Genomic DNA, 23,205 nt, shown 5'->3' on the forward strand with positions numbered 1-23,205 from the left:
CCTGCGATGAATTCCTCTTACAGACTTTTTCTTTGTTTTACACTTTTTTTTTGTTCCTTTGTCACAGTCAGATCTCAGACTGTGAGGTCGTAATCCCACAGCGACGTTCTCCTTCGGCCGTCGCTGCAGCCGGGTTAACCGCGGTTCCAGTTGGGAGTGACCTTTACTGTTTGATGCACTCAGCCGCCATATTGAATTTAAACTCAGGCTACTGAAGTTCCCTCCGAGTTCTCGAGTCTTCGGGGGACGTTCCCGAAGTAAGCTACAGACCGGCAACTCAGAATTTCCGACTTCGATTTAGTATCGTCTCCTCAGTTTACAGCTACTCGAGCTGTAATTTTTTTTTTTTAAACTTCAACAGTTTTACATTTAATTCCTTGAAGAATTATTCCCAGATTAACATTTCTGAGTACTTTCAGTGGAAATTTCTATTTTATATAATTTTATAAAAAATAACGTATTTTCAGTTTATACTCTAACACAACTGTAAGGCCATTAAACGTGGTACTAAAAGCAGAAGAAATCAATATTTAGATCAGTTTGAAGTCTGAAATTAAAAAAAATGGATCCATAAAACCTTGAAAGACGTCACAAAAGAGAAAAGGCAAACATGATTCTATTCATATTTATTTGAAAACAACAATCCTTTTTTTTCCACTTCTACGGCCATCTCTTGTTGTTGGGTTCATACATGATATTTGTATTAATTCCACAGAACAGCGTCACAAACGTTACCCTTTTTTTTATATGCACGTTTACTTTTTTTTTGTCTATTTTTTTTTTCTATCGTTGTCATTTCTAAACAATGACTTTGTGCTTTGATATCTTTGAAAGAGAGAAAAAGATTTTTTTTTTAAAGACATCATCGTTGTCATGATAAGTGTACATAACAGAGGGGGGGGGGGGTTCGAAATAGAAAAAAGTTGTAAGAAGAGGATATACTGGTCAAATACACACTGATACAGACAAAGATACTGTACACACTCACATTGCAGCCTGCCCGACTCCACCCAAAACTGTCCAACAGAGAAAAGAGTTGTGTCACTGAAAACACCACAACCCCAAACTGCTCCCTTCTTCTCCTGATTTGAGGACTTATGATTATTGTTGCCTTGCAACAAATACATTCCCTGCTGGTGAGCAGAGGTTTGGCTAAATATTGCTTAGCTACACAAAAGATACCCAGGAGAGGAGAAGCAGGAGGAGGGGTCACAGCAGGGTTCAAGAAAGCAGTGCAGAAAGCCTCAATGTCACAACTGCTAAATGTATCATTACAATTTTCGGGTTCAGAGTGCAGAAGCGTTCTCCAAAAACGTTTTCAATCAAAGTTTGCTGCAAATAATAATAATAATAATAATAAACTGACCAGAGACCTGGGACTCTTATAGAAGAGATGCAAAGACGTATAAGGTGCATTCGTCAGAGAGTTTGGTGTGTTTTCTGTCCGCGTGTCCTCAGAAATAAAGCCGTTAAATAAGAGTTTGAATTGGTTGATTGCCATGGCCATAGTGTGCATCAATGACGAGTAAATGTGTGTGTGTGTGTTTAGGGGAGTTGGACGACTATTTACATGGACTGGAATGTTTTCCCCGTTTAAAACTGGATTCGTTTGAGAATAGTAGCATGTCATCAGCGTAACGAGTGATATTCGTCTAGCACGAGGCGGTTCTGGGGGGAGGAGCTCGTAGGACGGAGGAGTGGGGGTTTAAAAAAAACAACGATTGAAGCGTAATGCCACGGTGCAATAAAGGCGTGTTCATTCATTTAATGCTGAGAGCGAGTCTCGTAAAAAATCACAGACGCAAAAAATTTACCTTGAAAGTGCGAGAGAGAGAAAAAAAAGAATAAACATTTGCGAGAAATCACGACGAGAAGGGACAGGCGAACGTTAGTGGAGAAAATGTACAAGCAAAGTAGCATAACCATAATGTGAATGTCATTCTACATGTTAAGTGCAGATAGATAGATAGCTAGATAGCTAGCAAGCTATCTAGCTATCTCTGGCTAGCTCGATAGCTAGATAGCTAACTAGATAGATAGATAGATGGATAGCTAGATAGCTAGCTATCTCTAGCTATCTCTGGCTTGCTAGCTAGCTAGCTAGCTATCTCTAGCTAGATGGATAGATAGATGGATAGCTAGATAGCTAGCTATCTAGCTAGCTAGCGAGCTCGATAGATAGATAGATAGATAGATAGATAGATAGATAGATAGATAGATAGATAGATAGATAGATAGATAGATAGATAGATAGATAGATAGATAGATAGATAGATAGATAGATAGATAGATAGATAGATAGATAGATAGAGATTCTTTATACTGTATGTATTCATATGCGGGGTATATATATGATGGTAAATCTTACTTCTATGTATATATAGCTCCAAGTAGAGGAGGCTCACTCAGATGTATATAAATAGGCAGGTCTAACATATATAAAGCCATAGTACAGTGTACATATCCTCGCCCTAATGTAAGCAATAGCAAAAAACCCCATGCTTTACATACATAGAAAAAGGCATCCACGACATTTAAGAAAAAATTTACAATTTTATGAAACATGGTAACAATAATAAATAGTATTATAGAATCGCTGCTGTACACAAAAAAGCCATTTTTTAAAATTTCACTCATATAAAAATATGTTTTAGTGCAACCGTACGTAATAATCGTAATATCCATAACTTCACATCGCTTGTTGAGACTTTAAGGTGTCCATAACAAAAAACCACAGGAGGTGTGGGGAGGAGAAAAAAGGGGGAGGCGGGGGAGAAAGTTGCATTTCTTACAAAGCTGATACATGATAGTATTGTATTTACATTTACCTTCCTGCTTTGTTTGCTTATAAGAATATAAGCAAAGAACAAACTAACGTTGAAAGAAAAGGCACACACATAGCTGTCTGACTTTTTTTTTTTTTTTTTTTTTTTTTCTTGACGTACCGCTTAAACCAGAGTCCGTTCGTGTTTTCTTCTAGCAGTTTTTGGTCGGGCTCATGTGTTGGTATTTAGTTCACATACATGTAAAACTGTATACAGATCCTTAAAAAAAAACAAAAACAAAAAAAAAGTCTTTAAATAAGAAAAGTTTTCATAGAGCAGGCCCTGGTATGAAGAGGCATGCTGTAGGTACACGTACGTTCAAACTGCAAAAGTCCACTTGAGTCTATTTTTTGACAAGAGCTGTTTCTCTTTGTATGACTTGTGTGTGTGTGTGTGTGTGTGTGTGTGTGTTTGAGAGAGAGAGAAAGTGTGTGTGTATGAATTGGAGTATGATAATGTGTGTAACGTGTGCAAAAGTCGTTTTTTTTCCTCTCTCTCTGTTGCACTTCATCCCTTCCTTTTATCCCAATAATAAAGAAATCCATCGTTTTTTTCCCTCCGCAGCCTTACGACACGTCTCGGCTTCTTTTTGTGCTTTCTGCCTCCCGCTCTCGCTCCAGCTTGAGAGGTTTGGACGATGACAGAGGCAGGAGGGTTTCAGATCCAGGGTTGGGGCTTGGCGGACAAGGGGAGGGGGAGGAGGAGGAGGAGGATGACGAAGGGGAGTTGGGGACAGATTGGTGGGGAGGAGGCCTGAGCTCCAGGCCGCTAAAGTGCTGAATCCCAGGTGATGGCGACGGCTGAGGAGACGGGCAGCGCTGCTGAAAGTGGGAGTCGGGGGACAGTGCAGAAGGAGTCGAAGAGGAGGAGGAGGAGGAGGACGCTCTGCCTCCTCCTCCTCTCTCTGCGAGCTCCTTGGCCTGGATGCAGAGCGAGGCGATGGCCTTGGTGCAGGTCTGGATGCTCTCCTCCTGCTCCTGCCTCACCTCCCTCTGAGGCGGGCTCGGCTCCCCCTGCCTTTCGCCTCCTCCTCCAGCCCCTCCCCTGTCCGTGGAGGGGAAGTTAGCGGATGAGGCCTCGCCGGTTGAGGAGTCCTCAGACGTGCTCTTCTGCAGCAGCAGGCGGGACGTGCTCTGCTGCGCCCCCTGCTGGCCCAGAGGTGAGCTGACAGCCGTCGGGACAGAGTGTACCATCTGGATCCCTCCGATGGGGATCATCGGGAACGGAGAACGGACCTGCAATAAAAAAATTTGGTTAAAAAATCTGAAATTGATCACAATCACAGTTACAGATGGATTCATCCGCTGCAGGAAATAGTTCCCGACACATGCATTATATACTCCAATGTGATTAGAATAAGGCCCCGTGTGTCACCGAGCAGAAAAGCGAGGGTACGAGACACGATCTGAAAAGTTGAAGGATTTTAAACTCGAGCGCTCGGAGCGCTCGCTCTCAGAGGGCGTGGTCTTTCTCTGGAGACGCTCTCCGCCAATCAGATCTTTGGACGGAGCACAGTGGGAGGAAATAATGTGCAGCCTATAAGCAGCCTGAATAAACCAAGTAAACTGAACTAAATAATAAATGTTTTCAAATGTGATCCAACACAAAATGTTCCACCTGGAGTTGAGAGTGGAGAGGGAGGTGACTGAACAGGACTTGGTGTGGTGGGCTGGACTGGTTACCATGGCTACCGCCCCGGTCCCCTGACGACGGTGATCCGAGTAGATGTTCCTGCAAACACGAAAGAGAGAGCGAGGGAGAGAGAGAGAGAGAGAGAGAGAGAGAGAGAGAGAGAGATAAAGGAAAAGATGAGCCACCGAGCAGAAACTCTGAGACGAACCCACAGACGCAAAAAATACACACGTGTGATAAAATCAGATGTTATAACCTGGTTTAAAAGCAAGCACACACACACACACACACACACACACACACACACACACACACACACACATTGAGTTATTACAGACAGTTAAGTTGTCGCAGCTGAGCGAGTTTCAGCAGCAGTCTGAAGTGGAGCTCTTAAGAAGAAAAACAGCCGTGTTATTAACCACGACTCTGCCAGCCAAGAACCAGCAGCTCGCTCGCTCTCTCCCTCTCTCTCTCTCTCTCTCTCTCTCCCCCTCTCCCCCCTCTCTCTCTCCCTCTCTCTCTCTCCCTCTCTCTCTCCCCCTCCCTCTCTCCCCCCTCTCTCTCTCCCTCTCTCTCTCTCCCTCTCTCTCTCCCCCTCTCCCTCTCTCCCCCCCCTCTCGCTCTCTCTCTCCCTCTCCCCCCCCCTCTCTCTCCCTCTCTCTCTCTCTCTCTCTCCCTCTCTCTCTCTCTCTCCCTCTCTCTCTCTCTCCGTGTGTCGGACTCTTCACTCCCTCATCCTCTCTGAATGTTTCTCCTCCAAACAGACGTCTCACACGTTTCTTTCTTTCCTTCAGCTTCAACACGTCGGACCTCGCTCAGAACCTTTCAGCCGATCTCACGTCAATATTATCAAAGCAAACGTGTTTCATTACAAAAATCAACAATGTGAACTCGTAGGAGCAGAAACTTAAGACGCGGTTGGTTTTTTTCGTGGCTCCGAAACAAACTTCACTTTATCCGACAAAATCCGTCATCAGGTTCAGGAAAAGACAAAACTCAAAGTTCTGCTCCAACTTTCAGACAGATTTCTGCCTTAAAAAAAAACTCCAGCTCAATGAGATGTTTAAAGTTGTGAAAGTGAGCGCTGTGTTCAGAGCGTGAAGCCTGCAGATGCCTCTTCTTCACTCTCAACATTAAATGAGTCGACAAATATCATGCTCTCTATAAGACAATAAGATAATCATCTTTTATTGTTCGGTGTTTCAGCAGTAAAAAAAAAAGTGCAAAATTAAATGAGATAAAAATATGAAAATGTAAAAAAAAAATATTCAAAAACCTTGAGGGAGCTCTTACCGTCTCCATCTCCGTGCTGCCTCTGTGGCAACCCTGAGGGTCCAGCTCTGCCTGACCCAAGACCCCGACCTGGTGAGCCGGCCTGAGACCCCGAGATCCACTCTGAGGACTGGAAGACAGGAACACAAAGACACAGGACGTGAAGTCTTTACTGGAAGGATTGACTCCCGGCTGATGTGACCCCGTCAGGAGAACTCACCCCGGGTGGTGGAGGTGTTGGTGCAGCCCTCGGCGAGGAGACACGGGCCGGATCATCCCTTTGTGGCGGCCTCTGGGCGAAAGGTCTCGCTTGTAGTCTCTCCCTGCGGGAGACGAGGGGCGAGAGAGAGGGGAGAGCAGCGACAGGTGACCCCTCCTGGGGGAGAGGTCTCGCCTGTACCCCCCTGACACCCCGAGGTCCCTCTTCGGGGAGATGTGACGGAGCGGGGAATGGTCCCGCTGGGGCGAGAGGTGGGCGGGTCGGGGCGAGAGGTCGCGGCACGGGGAGAGGTATCGGTGGGGCGACGGGGAGGAGGAGGGGGAGATGGGGGAGGGGCAGCCTGAGAGGTCGAGCCCGGGTGAGGAGAGGCGGGAGGAAGGTGAGGCGATGTCAGGAGCGAGGACGGGAAGGTCTTCATCCATTGAGGAAGAGGGAGGAGCCAAGAGCCTGCTCCCCAGCGCCCTCTGCAGGCCGTGCTGGTACTCCCTCCCCGCCTCGTCGGCGTGCGGAGCCTGCGGCGTGATCTGGATGCTCGGCACGGTGGTGAAGTATCCGAACAGCGGCGGCTTGTTTGAGTTACCCAAGAGGTCGGCGTGATGGGAGGGGCGAGGAGCAGAGTAGGAGGACGCCACGGCTGTGATGGACATGGAGGGGAGGGAGTAGGGCTGCGGGCTGGTCGAGCGAGAGCGAGTCTTCGGCGTGGAGTCGCCGTCGTAGTCATCCTCGTCGTCTTCGTCGTCGTCGACCTCGTCGCCGTCTTCCTCTCCGCCCTCTGAGTCGTCGGCGTCAGAGAACTGATGCTCCGCCATGGCCGCCCTGGATATCTTATCCGAAGATCTCTGGCCTTCATCTCCGACATCTGTGAGGAGAGGAAGAGGAGGAAAGACGTGTTATTAGGAGAAGAAAGACAAAGAACAGGAAGAAGGACAAAAAGAAGCACGACCAAAAAAGAGATGAAGTGAGAAAGAGGACAGAGGAGAAGAATCAGGAAAAAAAAATCAAAAAAAAGAAAAAGAAAAAAGAAAGTAGTGGAAATACAAGAAGAAGGGAGGGAGAAGTGAAAGTGCAGGAAACAATACAGGAAGGACAAAAAAAACTGAGAGGGTTTGAAAGAGGAAAGAATCAATATGAGGAAGGGGAAATTCAAATGAGAGGAACAGGAAAAGAGAGAGAGAGAGAGAGAGAGCAGGAAACACGGGAGGAAGAGCAGAGCAAGTGAAGGAATCTGAGAAAGAAAACAGAAGAGGAGGAGAGAAAGGAAGAAGAGGAAGAGGAAGTGGACAGACACTCCCAGCAGCTCGCAGCAATAAAACAAAGTCATTTAAAGACGGCTCGTTTCTCCGCCTTCAGCCAAAATGTAGGACGGCAGAGAAGCAAACATCCAAATGAAGCTGATAACTCAAATCTGAAAAAGAAAAGAAAACTAAAGCGAGCTGAATGTGTTCAGACGAGTCAGAGATTGTAAACGCAGACGTGTGTCTCACTCGGCCAGGAATTAAAAAAAAACTAAAAATATTCACATATTTATTTTCCACTCCACGTTTTATTGGGTTCTCCTCGTCTTCCTCCAGACGCAGCGCGGAGGAGCAGAAGCCGTTTGGAGTTAATAAATCGTATTTAGCGAGCGGAAACTCGATACACCAACACAGGACTACTTTTCCAGTTAGTCTGTTATATACAACCGTTTGTCACGACCGCACGTGTTTATGTCTCGACGACTCACAGGCCGACTTTCTGTTGCTCCGTCTTTGCCAAAAAGTTTGCGTGTGTCTGTTTCAATTAAATGCAGAACCAACACACACAGCCGACTGTGCGCCTCGATGTTAAAATCACTTCAGACACATCTTGCTCCAGTGAGGGAGAAGCTGGAGTCCCGCTGGCTGTGTTGTTGTCAGAGCTGTGTTTACATGGCTCCGCCCCTTTTGTATAAAAGCTGTTTGAGTCAAGAAGAAGAAGAACATACTCACTGATTATTTGGATGAAGAGTTTTTAGATCATTCTGTGTCAGTTTACATGAAGCTACCAGCTAAAGAGCGCTAATATTAGCATGCTAACAACAACGCAGGACACAGGTGATTGAAGCTACCAGCTAAAGAGCCCTAACATTATCATGCTAACAACAACGCAGGACACAGGTGATTGAAGCTACCAGCTAAAGAGCCCTAACATTAGCATGCTAACAACAACGCAGGACACAGGTGATTGAAGCTACCAGCTAACTAAAGAGCACTAACATTAGCATGCTAACACTACAATGCATGACACAGGTGATTGAAGCTAACCAGCTAACTAAAGAGCGCTATCATTAGCATGCTAACACAACAATGCAGGACACACAGGGGATCGCAGCTCGAGGAAAGGATGATTTTTTTCCACCTTTTACTCTTGATACTGCTTCATTATGGGGCGATCCATTCGGTAACGAGTGGAGGGGGGCTGGAGGAGAGTGGAGGCGTCACTATAGCGGCGCTCCTCCAAGCGGGCGCTATCAGGTTTGATTCCAACCTGTGGCTCCTTTCCAGCACGCCATCTCCCACTCTCTCTCTCTCGCTCTATGAATCCTCTCTAAAATAAAGGCCTAAAAAGCCTCAAGTAAACCTTTATCAAACATTTATTATTATGGGAAATCTCATAAATCCCTCTGAGGCCTCGAAATCTTTCCCAGAGATCATTTTCAGATTATTTCCAAATCAGCTGATTAATGGAACGACAGAAGTTTGGCTGCTATGTTGGACCTCAGCGGCGATGGAGAGCAGAGATGTGTCGATGTTTTTTGAGTAATTGACGGAGAACAATATTTAAAGGAGAAAATGGTGGAAGATTTTTTTATTTTTTATTTATTTTTTTAAAAGCAGCTTGTCGTGGTTTGATACGAGTCCTCGTCGTCTGGATAAGTCCTGCTTTCCATGACAGTCACTGTCACCGTGGAAACACTGCGAGTTAAAGATGTATGCAACGGGACAGCAGGATGTTTCGGCCGCACGCGTGTGTGTGTGTGTGTTTTGAAAGCTTGTGTCATACCTCCTTCGTCTGCCTCGTTGTCCTCAACAGATGACATGGACACTCCCAACTCCAAACACTTTTTCATATGAGCCTTGGACTTCATGTGCTTCGTCAAGTTTCCTTCAAAACACACAGACAAAACGGCATTTAAAACTTGCTCTAAGGATTTGTGTGTGTGTGTGTGTGTGTGTGTGTGTGGCCTCATCATCATGAGGTGAAATAAGAATAAAAGATGTGGCGGAAAATGTAAAAAACTACAAATCTACAACTCATGAATTAGACATAAATTTGAACATCATAAACTTAAACAACAAAAATGTGCGAACCCGGTTTGAACCTGGCTTTAGGTGGTCGAACGTTAAGTCAGAGACATTTAGTGTTCATGAAAGGGAGGAGGATGATGAGAGGTCTGAAAATCTATCAGGCAGATAATGGCCCTTCATTATGGATCAGGTATCAGTGAGTCAGCATCTCCAGCCTCTGATACGATGATGTCTGACCACAGCAGCACTAAACAGCCTCTCTGCACATTTTATCCCCCGTTTTCACCCTCTGAACAAAAAACCTTCAGTCAAAGCTTCATATGCAGAGTTAAAATCATACAAAGAATACATGACTGTCTGTCTGTGTTTAAAGGAGCAATATGTGATCTTCCTCTGTGATCAGACATAATGGAAACATGCTATGTTGAAGTGCTGGCTTCACGACACAACATGAGTTCTCTGCAGAGTTTAGACTGCAGTACCCATTTTAAACACTAGGTGTCAGGGTTACATACTGCTCCTTTAATTATATGGATTAGGACAAAACTGTTCAGGTAAAGCTTTATTTGTGTCATTAAAGTTTTTTTGTCCATTAAGGTATTTAAGTACTCACAACATGATTATTATGGTAATTTTCTAGAAACAACAACAACAACAAAAATTAGTATTTATCTCTTTGGAGTCTAAACGCAATGATCCCCACCTTTGGTCTTGAAAGCGAAGTTGCAGAACTTGCAGACGTACGGCCGGACGTCTGTGTGCGTACGGATGTGTTTCTTCAGCATGCTGGGTTTTTTACAGCGGATGCCGCACTCCTCGCAGATGTATTTCCCCCGACCTCGACCACGAACGTAAACATAGTCCTCGTTTGATTTGTACCTAGAAGAAAAAAAAAAAGGGAATAACAAAGAATGCATGAGGATTTTTTTTTTTTGCTCAAGGACGTGTTCTTGAGTCTTCTCGAGTAGAGCTGATGTGAGAGCTTCTTTGTAAGTGCTGCTCTGAGTTTCAGAAGAAGAAAAGGCCGGAAACGAGCTCAGGTAACGTGAGTTTAAATTGCATGCAACATGTTGAGGTCAACAACAACATACACGCTTTCTTATGCCAGGAAGTAAACAATTACCCTGCTGCACAGTTCAAGGTATCGGACCTTGAACTGTGCAGAGGGAGAACATGAGATTTATCATCTCCTCAAGCACTCCTGTGGTGAAACATAAGAGAGGTGAGAGGTCACAGTGTGGACAATGATGAGAAAAGTCCATCCTCTCCGTCTTCTGCCTGCTCCACTTTTCAGAAAATGTGTGCTCAAACAGGCCGTTTGCAGATGTCCCCTTCATGACATCACAAAGGGCAGTAGCCCCTCCCCCAGGTGGGTGACACTCCCACAGCTAGGTGTTTGTTCTGCCCTCTGAGTCTGCCTTCTCACCGTAAACAATAGGACATGGAGCCAGAAAGCAGCGAGTACACCCGAGCCCTTCCAGAGAGGGGGCGTGGTCAGACACAGCTCATTTACATATTTAAAGATACAGACACAGAAACAGCCTGTTCTGAGCAGGGCTGAAATAGAGGGGTTTATAGACATGATCAAATACAGGATCAGAGTGGATTTACAACAACACACTTCACACACATGTTGAAGAGGAGCGAGGACACTGATTTCACCTGAAGAAGAGGAGAAGATGTGACCCTTTAAGGGATTTTAAGCTTGATTAAAGCTCTGTTAATATTGACCGTGTTGATGTTGATGTTGAGGTGAGCAGTTTGCAACTCAGGGCAGATTGAACAGGAATGGCTTTTTTTTTACATTTCTCAGGAATGGCTTTTTTTTTACATTTCTGTATAAACTAACGAGTGTATAAATAAAACAGGGGGAAAAAAAATCCCTCTTTAGGCTGAACTGGTCATAACCCAGAGACAACTTCAACTGCATAAAAACAACAGTCTTCTTTGTTTGAAGCGATGACAAGGCAAAACGGCGAACAATGCCGCGCTCCCCTCTTTGGTTTAGCGTTCATTGTGTTTCTGCTGGTTCTTTACTCTGAAGAAAGAACAACCACAGTGCTCCTGCCGGTCCCACTTATACAGGACGTTAAGCAAAATAAAACCTCGGTCACAGACGATATTTTGAACCCAAATGAGGCTTTCGAGTGAACCAGCGGACACTTGGCAGCAGGACGGGTCTGTCATGGATGGGACGTTACCACCAACCACCAGTCAAATGCTGCGAAACTGTGTCTGTCTTTGCTCGGCCGCAGAAGCATCACATTTACTTATTTTCTTTTGTGGTGAGGCGGTGAAGCCGGCTGGTGAACGGAGTAGTTTCCTGTCCCGTCTGCAGCGGCTGGAGGGTGCTGTGTAGTTCGGGGGAGGTGGGGGGGGGGGGGGGGCCTCGTGCAATGAAGGAGGTCAAATATCAGGGCCATCAAACAATCCGTCTGCATCAACCAGGAGAGGGGAATTTTGTCTTTCAACTCGCGCCGCCGAGTGTGAGATACCTTCGAAGGAGACGTTTACACAGCTGCGGCCAGTTATGAAAATGAATTACGGTGATTGTTTTGTTTGGTTTGATTTGATCCGCAGCACACTGGTAAGTCCATAAAGCAGATTCTCTTTCAAACTGCAGGGACGTGAAGAGGTGAGCGATTCGTTTCCTTCGCCAGGACTCGCACTTTGTCGACTTCTTTAAATCCAGACGTCGGATCTATCTCCTTATTTACAACGACTGACGTGTGGTAGCTGATTAACTATGCACATCGTTTATGTGAGTGTGTGCGTGCCTTCGCTTGGTTGCCCTGTTTGTGTGCTTTTATCCACTTATTGCTTCTAAATTGTCCTGTGGGGACAGAAGAGAATGACTTCACTGTCTGCTGAATTTAATAACACCCTGCATGTGTGTGTGTGTGTGTGTGTGTGTGTGTGTGTCTGCACCGTCTGTTCAGTCCAGTAACCTTGGTCTCCTTGGCTCTACTGTTAGACTATAAAAGATTATGATACTGCTGGATTGTCTCAAACTGCAGGCGTTCAGCTCCAACTCCGGTGTACACTTTTAATTAATAATTTTCAGGGTTTCATTGATCTTAAACACTGATAATATTGATCATCACCCAATCTGGACAGCCCACGTTTGATCACAAACTTCAGAAGACAGGAAATATTAGAAAGGAGAGAGTGGGGGGTCATCATGGATTTGGTAAAATGGACGTACAGCACTTTTCACAGTGAAGTGCTCTGTGGTGGATTTTTAGGTCTTACCCGCCCTCAAAGATCTTGATGCGCGTCGGTTCACTGGATGACTGTTTCACTGAGACCTCCTTCTCTACTTGCTCCTCCTTCGAACGATCCCATGACACCACGCCTTTCATCTTCCTCCCGAAATGACTGGCGTCGACCGGCATCAGCTCTGGCTTCAGCTGAAGAGAAAACGGGCGGCGAAATAGGAGAGAGTATTAAACGGAGACTGGAAGGATGCAAAGCAAATCATAGTTTACTTAACTTCTAATTCTAAATCATGTTCTGTAGTTACAGTCGTACCTGATCAAACCTCAACTTCCAAGCCACGGATGACACCAGTTTTCCAGAGCTGGGAGGGGACATGGCTGCAGTTGTGAACATCAAGTCGTCGTTTCTCTTCTGTTTGGATCTCAGCAGTGCCAGCGCTGCCTTGGTGCTGAGGTTCAGAGGATTTGGGTTGTATGAGCTGACGGACCACGAGTTGTAGACGGAACTCCGCTGGGCAGCGACGGTGCTGTTCGGTTTGGTGTAGTTCAGGAAACACCAGCTTATTCTGCTCATGGTGCGCAGACTCGGGAACTGGAAAATCTGCTGGGCATCAGACACATCTGTGAGCAGGAGCGTCTGGCCAACTGCTCCGGCTAATCCCGCACTCTGATTGGTGGCTAGCTGAACGAGCATGCTGACTGGGACTTTATTGGTTGCTAGCTGATTTGAGCTGTCGGCGTCTTCTGCGTCGTCGGAGGACACCATGGCCTGAGGGCTGGAGCTTGGCTCGTGGGTTGGATCGTCCACGTCAAGCTCCTCTGGGGAGTCCCGACCACCCAGAGCTGGGGAGCGGTCTGTGACAATCTGGAGAGGAGGGGTGAAGCTTTCAGCCCGGGGAACATCAGGTTGATGGGGAGCGGCAGAGCGGACAGGAATGGCAATCTTGGTGGCAACGGGGAAGTCACTCAGGGGGGGAGAAGAGGCCATCCTTTCAGAATCATCGATGGAGTCCTCGCTCTTCAGAACTCGCTGACATCTTCCCTGCCCTTTCTCACTTTTCCCGCCGCCCTCGGTTCCACTCAACTCCACCGCACTCATCTCCTTTACAATCTGCCCGTACATCCTTTCCTCCTTCACTCTCTTCTGCTGCTTTGTCTCGATAAAGAGCTCCAAAGAGCTGGCGGGGGAAAGCATGCGCTTGCTTCCTCCTATGCCAGACCCTGAGGCGTCTGTCGTGGATATGGTGCCTGAAGTCAGTGACAGTGGGATCCCCGTGTTCATGCATTGCTCTGGCGGTGAATCTGAAACTTTGCAGGGTGGATAGCGAGGCACTGCGCAATCAGTTTGTCCCAGCAAATGTGATAGGTTGAAACCTGCCCCACTAATTCCTCCTAGTATGCTTCCAGGTGGTTTGACACTCACAACACCCGGAAGAGACGACATGGTGCAGTTCTCAGCACCACCTAAATCTATACCCTGTTGCCTACTGCCATGAGTAGATATCAGATGGCTAACACTTGTGTACATAACACTGCCAAACGATGGCACATGGGTTTGGATCCGCACTGGAACCAGCATACCAGGCAGAGAGGACTGGGAGCCGAGGTTCTGGGTGGCAAAGACAGGCTGGATCTGCTGCAGAAGCATCGCAGCGTTGGACGAGGTGGGCAGTGAGTGCTGAGACAGGGGAGAGTTGCGAGATGAGGAAGAGGCCGAGTACATGTGAGAGCTTGGATTTTCAGAATTCCCATCATGCGGCTGTTGATCTGGGAATTGTTGCAGGGAGTGATGAGGTTTGTGGATCGGATGTCCCGACAGGTTTCCTGGTGATCTGATGTGGAGTTTTTGGAGTTGTTGCTGAGCTTGGAGGGTCAGCTGCTGTCTGCTCGTCTGACTGACATCCTGACTCCAGAACACACCTGGTTGCTGGAAGGAAAGGTAGGGATGTGCACTCTGGTACTGCTGGATTGCTTCTTTGTGCATGAGCTCTTGACCTGAATGCTCTCCCTCAGATGATGAGCCCTGAGTATGGAGACGATGGAGCTGGGACCTTTAACAAAAGCAGAATGAATACACATTTTAATTAAAAAAAAAAAAAGTTACCACCATCACAATGTCAGTTGTGTTTGAACTCAAACTGTAATACCTGCTGTAGAGAGGTTCGTCCTGCAAGCTGTCCTCACTGATACTCTGTTGGAGGACGTGCTGGTGCTGGTGGTGTTGGAAGGACCCTACACCTAAAAAAAAAAAGGTATATTGAGTGTTTAAGATTCTTGGTCCCAAATTCCAGATTGATTTGGGTCATTTGAGTCATTGCATAAAACATGGTCCAAACTCATTTCTTAAATTCAAGCCAGCGCTTTACTCTGACTCGTGAGGACTTACCGCCGACTCTTTTGGTTCTGCTGGCTACATCGCTGCCGCCGTGGGGGGATCCTGGCCACGCCCCATGTTCCAAACTCTCCTGCTTTATTGAGATCTCAGCAACACAAGGTTCCTGGGCGACGGCTTCCGGATAAACGCTCAGCGAAGCCTGTGAAATGCGTGCAAAGAAGTCGTCCAGGTCAATCTTCATGTAATCATTTTATATATATAATACTTAGAAAGAAAAAAAGTGGATAAAGCAGAGAACAAGGCAGTCGACATTGGAAGACCTTAAAGGTCAGGGTACACAACGGTTTGGTTCAAGCCTTTAAAAGGGCAGTTCCTCCCCTCCGCCGCTAATTTGCTAAATGTTGCTAATTGCGTTTCTCATGGTGGATCCTCATGTGTGTGATAAATTGGGATGAAACAAATAAAGATAGATTAATTGATAAAACTAGTGAGCGAATGCTACCTGTCGGACAAGATATCCACGTCTGCGTTCCTTCATCGCGCTGGCACTGGAGTATATCTCCCCCTGTCGGGACGGGGACAAGCTTCCGTAGTCGAAGGATTTGCTTCGCATTTCAGGCAGCTCCGTAGGCAGCGTGCAAGGTGCTTGTTCTGACGAAGACCTCCTCATCTCCCTCTGCTGATGGTGGCTGGAATGACCGCTGCCGGGCACTGTGAGGAACTCAGACTGCTTCGGTCCACCACCAGGCGCCGTGGAGTCATCCTGGATCAACAAGAAATGTGTCTAAAGCTTTAATCTACGAGTGACACGTGACGAAATAGCCAGTTTCTTGTAGTATTAAACATAAACTGGGTACCTGTTTGGTGGGCGAGGCGGACTTGAGGCCCTCCTCTCTGTCGAAGGACATGGAGAAAGAAGAGGAGTGGGACAGGTTGCTCTCCTGACTGGGGCTACGAGACAGGCTGGTACAGGTTGACTCGAAGCTCGATTCGCCCGACGAGTGCTCCATGTCCGCCAGGCGCAGTCTCTTCTTCTTCGGCGGTAGCTTCTCTGATGGCATCTGAGCAAGCGTGTCGCTCCTCTGTGGGAGTTGAAACTCCTCCACGTGCTGCTGCTGCTTCTCCGGCTCCTTGGCCATTGACACCTCTGTGTTTTTCTCTGGCTTGTCAGGCTCTTCTGTCACCCTGATCTCCGGAACTTGGATGTTGGGCTGTCGGACTAGTTTGTGTGGGATGTGATATGGTTGGCCGGGCGAGGCTGCCGCTGATGAGGATGAGAGGGAAGCCATGTCACTGTCACTGTGCAGCTGTTGCTCCATGCTTTCTGTCCTCAGTAGGGCAGATTCAGGGCTCAAAGCATCTTCATAGATCTCCGAGTCAGACTGTTCGGAGTACTGGCTAGATAAAGCTTTTTCCGATGGTTGGTAACCTGGCTGCTCAAAGGATTCAGACTTCTCAAAGGAATTTGGCCGGCTGAGGGAGTTGGTGTGCTGTATGACTGATATGACATTCGCAACTGCCTTCCTGCCCTCAGAGTCAGGAAACAGTGCAATGTCCTCAGAGCACATGCTGGCACAGGTGTCAAAGCTGTCTGATTGGCTGTGAGCGCTATGGAGAGAGCCCTTCCCTGTTGAGTTGGCTCTTGATCCTTCTAGGCTGCCTTGTTTGAATTCATAGTCCCCGATCATCTCCACTGAACCACTGCAGCTACTGTCGCAGTGCCCTGGGCTGTCCTCTTCGTCCCCTACACTCTTCTCTATCCTCCTTTTTCTTGTGGCATTGTCTGACATGCTGACTTTAGTACCGTAGGGACTATAGGCAATGTGCTCCGGGACTCCTGGGCTGCGCTCGCCAATCTTCATCCCGAGCGATGAAGCAAAATTCTTGGGCATGTGTCCGTAGCCCTCGGCTTCTCCTGAGTGAGCTTCGTTGGCTGAATGTTCAAATGCGGCCTGCCTCCTGAGTCTGCGAGGGGGGTAAAACACATCGTCTGGGGTCATCATCTCGTCAAAGGAGTGGCTGCCTCGAATCCCCGGTGGGACGCTTAGGTTTGAAGGGGAGGAAGTTGGCATGGAGTTACTCCGAATAAGATGAGCGGAATCTGACGGAGGCTCCAGAAGCCCTGTGCTGCTTTGACAGGGTCCTGTTGGATACTGCTTGGGATCTCCAGAGACTCCGACGTCCCCCCTGAAACAGATATGATCTTCGGCTATCTTACCCATGTCTAAACTAGCACCTTGTTGCTTGATGCTGGCCAGGCTGCTGGGGTCTGCCCCTGCCATGCCAACCGTGATAGACTGTCTGGGTCTGGTATTTGGACGGTAGTACCAAGTCCGACCAAACATGATCTCTTCGTACGTCTTAACATTGGTATTTGGCGGACTGATCTGCTGCTCTGCACTCTCAGAGCGTGAAAAGTAGCCCGAGTCTGTGCTCCCTTTGCTGTGCGGACTCAGGAGGTTCAAGGACTGGGACATGGCCGAGTCAGAGTCGAGGCCTTTTCTGTCATTAAGCTTCAAGGCCAAGCGTTGTTTGATGGTAGGGGAGTCATCCAGTGAATGCGCTCTTACTCCAATCTGTGACACGAACATGTGGTGTGACCCCTTAATGTCTTGAAAGGGTGGGCACTCCATCCCCGGGGAGGGGACTCCCCCAGGTTTGGGGACAATAAGGATAGGCACTTTCATAGACCCCACGGGGAGCTCTTCAGCTGAGTCTGCATATGCGGGTTCCACGCCACCTGTACAAAGAGAAGGAGTTAAGCACGCCATAAAGAACAAATGACGCTGGTAGAAACAAAAGAGCAAATATGCAGGGAGCATAGTAAGAGAGTAAGAGAACTTTAACACCATTAAAAAAACATATGCTGAGAAACTTAGCAGATACGTCTTTTTGGTCTTGTTCAAATTGGGCTTTTCAAGTTCAGAAATTATTCATGGATTCATTTCAAAATATTTTAAAATGTGGGAAAAATAACCTGTACTCTTGTCAGCTTCAAACGAGATCTGTGGGATGGGGCTGTCTTTGTCCATTAGCATGGTGGAGCCCTCCACGCCTTCCTCGTCCGTGTCCGTGCTTTGCTCTCCATCCGAGTGGACTTCAGCATCGCCCACCGGAGACGACTGGTCCACGTCCCCGCTACGTGCCACTGCTAGCTCTGAAAATGGTACGAGTCCAGCCTTGATGGCGTGAGCATGGGACTTGCGATGCTTGTACAGGTTGCTCTTGGTTTTAAAGGAAAAGCCGCAGGGTACGCAAGGATATGGCCTCTCTCCTGTATGTGAGCGGATGTGCTTTTTCAGGACGCTGGGCTTGGCGCAAGCTCGACCGCAGTAGTGACAGATATACTTACCGGGCTTTTTTGGCTTCTGCTCTTTTTTGCTATATCCCTCCTCACCGGGCTCAGGGCCCGACTGAGAATACTGTCCAAATGAGCTAGGTAAACTAGGAGATTTCTGGCGGGGAAACCTCCCTGCACCAGCCCCGTGAGGGTGAGTATGTCCTGGATGTCCTACAGGGTACAGGTCATCCGATGGCAACTGGCCAGCAAATGGCCAGGCATGAGGCTCGAGACCTGGCTGAGGTTTGGCTCCTGATAGGAAGCGCTCAGTCTGGGGGTGCTGAGGGTACGGTTGGCCAAGCTGGTAGGAATATCCCCTTGGGAACCCCTGAGCAAACGGCCCTTTGGGGTCTTGAGATGGCGGACCTCCTATGGCCCCAACCGCAGAGGGTCCAGATAGCAGCTTTCCAGAATTCCCTGTAAATGCATACTTCTGCTGAGGTGCTGATCCCCCGGTGGCGCCACAAGGCAAACCCTCCCTGTGTTTTGCCTCTGGGTCAGCAAAAGTGCTTTGTTTTGTGGTTGCAGAAGGCTCAGACGCCCACTTCCTTTGCAGAGGCATCTTCTCCTTCACCGGTTCTTTATTTGAGCATTTCTGCCCAGCGGCAGCTGATTCACGAGCTTCCATTTTTGTGAAGCTCTTCTGTGGGCTAGAAGAGGAAGGATGGAGGGGATGGTGGGGGGGGGGGAGTGGGAAGGCAGGTTCTGGAAGGTTACAAGGTCCCAAATCTACCAGGCATGATAGCTGAACCTTTGAGGGCTGCCAACAATATCACAGAAGCAGGAAGTGCCCATCCATTGCTGAAAGAGACTTATTGTAAAGCCAGCCTGGAAACAGGAATTAGGAAGTGGAAATAAAAAGGGAGCTCTGGTGGATGACATCAGAAATCTTTCCCCCCTTTTGTCATTTTGTAAACACACCAAAGTTGCTGTGCGCCCTTATTTTCTGTCCAGTTCATGTGAAGGAGAAGAATCCTTGAGTGATCTGAGGAGGAAACAAAAACAGACAAATGACGTTTGAGTTTGAGCTCACAGTGTCTGAAACATCTGTAGTGAATGCTGACTGATTGAAAAGGGGTAAATACTAACATTGATTTAGAAAGTGCTTGTAGATCCTCCTCCTGAAGCTTCAAAAGTCATCCAGTTTTCTCACCATAAGACCTGCAAAAAAAACAAAACGGCAGATTAATATTGGTATTACTTCAAATGGCGCCATAAGAACATGATGGGGGGGGGTATTTAAATAACATCAGTCATTTACCCCAACACATAACATGTTCCCTGCCAACTGCAACGAAGCACAGTACACTCGTTGTACAGAGAAGACTCACAAAGTTATTGAGTACACGCCTGATGTGCGGAGGTAAATGTCATTGTTTGTTCAGTTAGTTTCTTCACACTGGAATCCATCTGTGCTTTTTGCCTTTCCACCCCTCCCTCCCTCCCTCCCTCCCTCCCTCCTCCCCTCCCTCCCCCTTCCACTCGGTGAGTCACTGTTGCAAAGCAAACCCACGCTGTTCCTAAAAAGACACAAAGGCTTATAAATAGCGCTGTGGAAGTGACGTCGGAGTGTCATAATGTGTGTAGGCGTCCCGAAAGACCAAAATCGAAGAGCAGCCGTCAGCGCTCGCACCGTTTCTTCCTCCCCGGGTGTCAAAGTTTGATCGAACTTGGCATGTGTCTCTATCGAGAGGCAAACAAGGGGAACGCAGGGAACACACTCGCAGGAATGAGAAAAACATTGATACTTGCACGCATTTGCAACTGCACTGCAAACACTGCAGGAGACGCAGCGTGTGTGTGTGTGTGTGTGTGTGTGTTTCCGTTGTTTAACGTTCTTTAACCACAGCAACACCTGACAAGCACAGAGCTGCACACACACACACACACACACACACACACACACACACACAAACGGCAGCTGAAGTTGCAGTTTTGCGTTTGTATTTCCTCATCTCGGAGTTTAAATAACCTTCCTCGCACTCGGATTGCGACACAAACTCTCTGTTCTCATCGATGTACAAACTCAGTGCGGCCGCAGCGCTCGATGACGTGAGAGTCTGAAGGCCCAACGCGAGCGCTATTAATAGCACGGGAGGAAAACATGCTGTGTTCTTAGCTGCAGGAATGTTAACTTTGGGCTACCTTGTGTTTTTGATGTATACACTGATTAACACACACACACACACACACACACACACCGGATACATTAGCTCAGACCTGGGTCATATTATTAACTTTCCATGGTGTTAAGAGTTCAAGAATGTGCTCTGAAACCGAACGGACTGACTCCATTAACGACAGAGAAAACAGAGTTTGGCCAGCACTGAACTCTGAGCCCAGTCCGATGGTTATTGGTTATTGGTTATTGGTTATTGGTTACTGGGACGCTCAAATGCTAAAACTACTATATGTCTATTATATGGTCATTTAAGATCGTCTTTGTTCCACCAATGCTGTGGCTGATGGTATGACGATGAGTCACATAAATCCTAAATCTAGCATGGTGTACGTCCTGCAGACTTAAACACTATGGTAGCCTGGTTGTGCCAAACTTAGTGTTTAAGTCCAGAGTGGTTAAGGATTGGATGAAGGTGTAGTTTGGATGCAGCGACAGAAAAAGAAATAAAGTCATGAAACACTTGATGTAACTTTAATTCATCGTTTCTTTGTGAATCTCAGCGCTCATAATAAAGTCAAATTAGAAACAAGAATCCAAGAACAAACGTTACTTCTTCTTCTTCTTCTTCTTCTTCTTGTCCACACAACTCTCGGCTTGATCAAACTAAATCGCGGTCGGAGGCCATCTTGAAACTCATCCTTGCACAGTGGATCACGTCTCAGAGTCTTGAATGAAGCGTGCAGATATCCTGAGATCATGTGATCTGACGCCCAGCCAACGCCACCACCAATCGGACTGTGTCATCCATTTTAACCAACGCCCTCGTCCTCGTTCACGCACGCCGTGCTCCGACCTCCACCTCGGCGGCGAGGAACGAGAGGAACACAAAAGGAGAAATCCTTTTGTAAAGCAACATCGAAGATTTCATTCAAAGCCCAAAGTTATCCGACGACAGCCGAGATTCTGACCAACGATCCCAATTTAATAAAAGCCGGTAAAAGGACTTTACCCATCGCTATTTAATCTACAAAGACCCGACGATGACGCACCAGGAGCACTCGGGAAACATTCTGCAAAGTTCCAGTGGAGAGGAAAAACCTCCTTTAAGAGGCAGACATCTTGGACTGCAACAGGTTTGAAAAAGGGTGACGGCAGAGAGACGCAGGACGGGTGGACGCTCTCGTCTCTCACCTTTACTCTCAGCCTTTAAAAGAGACTAAGTAAGAAGTATCCCAAACGTTGTCATTCTTAAAAACCTGTAATGGGGAAGTTTATCTTCCTGTTGAGTCAGCCATGTGAAGCGATGCTAGCTCCGAGTCAAAGCTAGCAAACCGTTCTTTTTAGTAGCACGTTTTCAAAGTGGCTCCGACAATAAAACTCTCCTTTTTTTTAATTTCCACTGGTGTAAAAAATGAACCCGAAACCATTTCTGCAGCTCGGTTCCTTCCAACATGACGGTTATCTAAAAACCAAACCAGCGATATTTACTCTTCACATGACTGTGAAGCTCTTCACATTTCAAACTTGTCCTTTTTGTAACTCTCTGCGCCGCTTCAACCAAAAAGGATGAACGTTGTTGTTGCAGCTTCGCCGTCTGCTATCACACTCTCACATCTCCAAAACAAGCTATCTGACCTCCTGACACACACACACACACACACACACACACACACACACCCATAATAACCAAGCCCGGGGTTTGACCTTACCGCATGCAGATAATACTCGCTTAGACTCCGGTGTGAACTTGCTTAAGGAAACTGGTTTTGTAAGCAAACAGCTGAATGGTTGCAGCGTGAGTGGGAGCATGAAATGAATGGCTTACATAAAGATTTATTCATACGTGCACCGACTCAACCTGCTCCAGTTCCTGTGCGTAGGAGAGACATAGCTACTGGTGTGTGTGTGTGTGTGTGTGTGTGTATGAGCGTGGGTAGTGTGTGCGCCTGCTGTTTTGTGTAGGCTGGCAAAGGGCATGAAGAGACACCCAAGTTGTAGGTAGGTCAGAACAAGACTCATTGAAAAAGCAATACTTGGAGGTTAAAAATAGAACAGAGCACACACACACACACACACAAACAGTGACACACACACACACACACAGTGACACACACACACACACACACACACACAGTGATCAGTCAGGATGCTTTAAATAACCAGAGTTATTTAAGAGGGAGGAGCAGAGATCAGCAGGCACAGACGTGGAGATAGATCTGCATCCTTCTTCTCCAGTATCAGAGCTGATCTCACTTTGGTCTTTTTTCACACACACACACACACACACACACACACACACGCGCGCTCAAACGTGTCCACAGACGTCCAAATCACGAAAGGAGCTGATCGATAATAATCACGTAGGTGTGATTGCACAGAAACATTAAAGGACGGCTCGTTGCACAGAGGGGGAGTTCTCTGACATCGAGTCCAAACATCTCAAAAGCTGAGTCGCGTCACAACCAGAAAGGTCCCGAGTGTTGGTGCAACTTCACCGTTTTTTTTTTTTTTTTTTTATGCTTAAAGTTCCAGGTTCAAATCCGACCCGAGGCTTCCCACACGTCTCTGTCCCTGATTTCCAACTCTAGCTGTTCTATCTCTACAATAAAGACAACAAGAGAGCTGAGGTTGTTTTCTTATTCTTAAATGGGAGCTTTGTAGTTTTTGTAGTTTTTGGGGTTCTGGTCTGTTGCTTCACACCTGCTGAATGCAGGATCCTCTCTCTCTCTCTCTCTCTCTCTCTCTCTCTCTCTGCACAGCGTGCAAACAACATGGCCCCGTTTCTCAGCGTCTGCAGGGTGCATGTCTGCGTGTTTTGTACGTGTGGATCAACATGCGTGTTGCAGAGGACGACCTCAGCTGAGCTTCAGTTTCCTGAATATTTTTGGACATGACTTTCTTTCTTTTCTTTTTTTTTGAGACAGATGTTCGACTGACACCAAAGGATGCACAATGTGAAGGCAGAAAAAGATTGA

General features: G+C 47.1%; 1 protein-coding gene across 2 annotated transcripts; it reads right to left on the reverse strand.

Annotated features, from left to right (window-relative positions):
* Positions 1–611: 611 nt before the first annotated feature.
* Positions 612–22,244, reverse strand: hivep2a (HIVEP zinc finger 2a). 2 transcript variants are annotated; one of them, XM_079344806.1, is made up of 15 exons: positions 21,940–22,244; positions 19,198–19,269; positions 17,746–19,093; positions 15,626–17,508; positions 15,271–15,531; positions 14,820–14,967; positions 14,581–14,671; positions 12,747–14,484; positions 12,468–12,625; positions 9,919–10,094; positions 8,971–9,072; positions 5,950–6,808; positions 5,751–5,859; positions 4,443–4,556; positions 612–4,060 (listed from the first exon to the last, which is right to left on the reverse strand). In XM_079344806.1, the coding sequence occupies exons 3-15, from the start codon at positions 18,734–18,736 to the stop codon at positions 3,392–3,394; spliced, it is 7,299 nt and encodes a 2,432-aa protein (XP_079200932.1). In that variant the 5' UTR covers positions 18,737–19,093; positions 19,198–19,269; positions 21,940–22,244; the 3' UTR covers positions 612–3,391. The 2 variants fall into 2 exon arrangements, with proteins under 2 accessions (XP_079200932.1, XP_079200931.1); XM_079344805.1 differs by lacking the exon at positions 21,940–22,244 and adding an exon at positions 19,370–19,445.
* Between the last annotated feature and the right edge of the window lie 961 nt (positions 22,245–23,205).

Source organism: Symphodus melops (assembly GCF_947650265.1).
Source record: "Symphodus melops genome assembly, chromosome: 1".
NCBI classification, from domain to species: domain Eukaryota; kingdom Metazoa; phylum Chordata; class Actinopteri; order Labriformes; family Labridae; genus Symphodus; species Symphodus melops.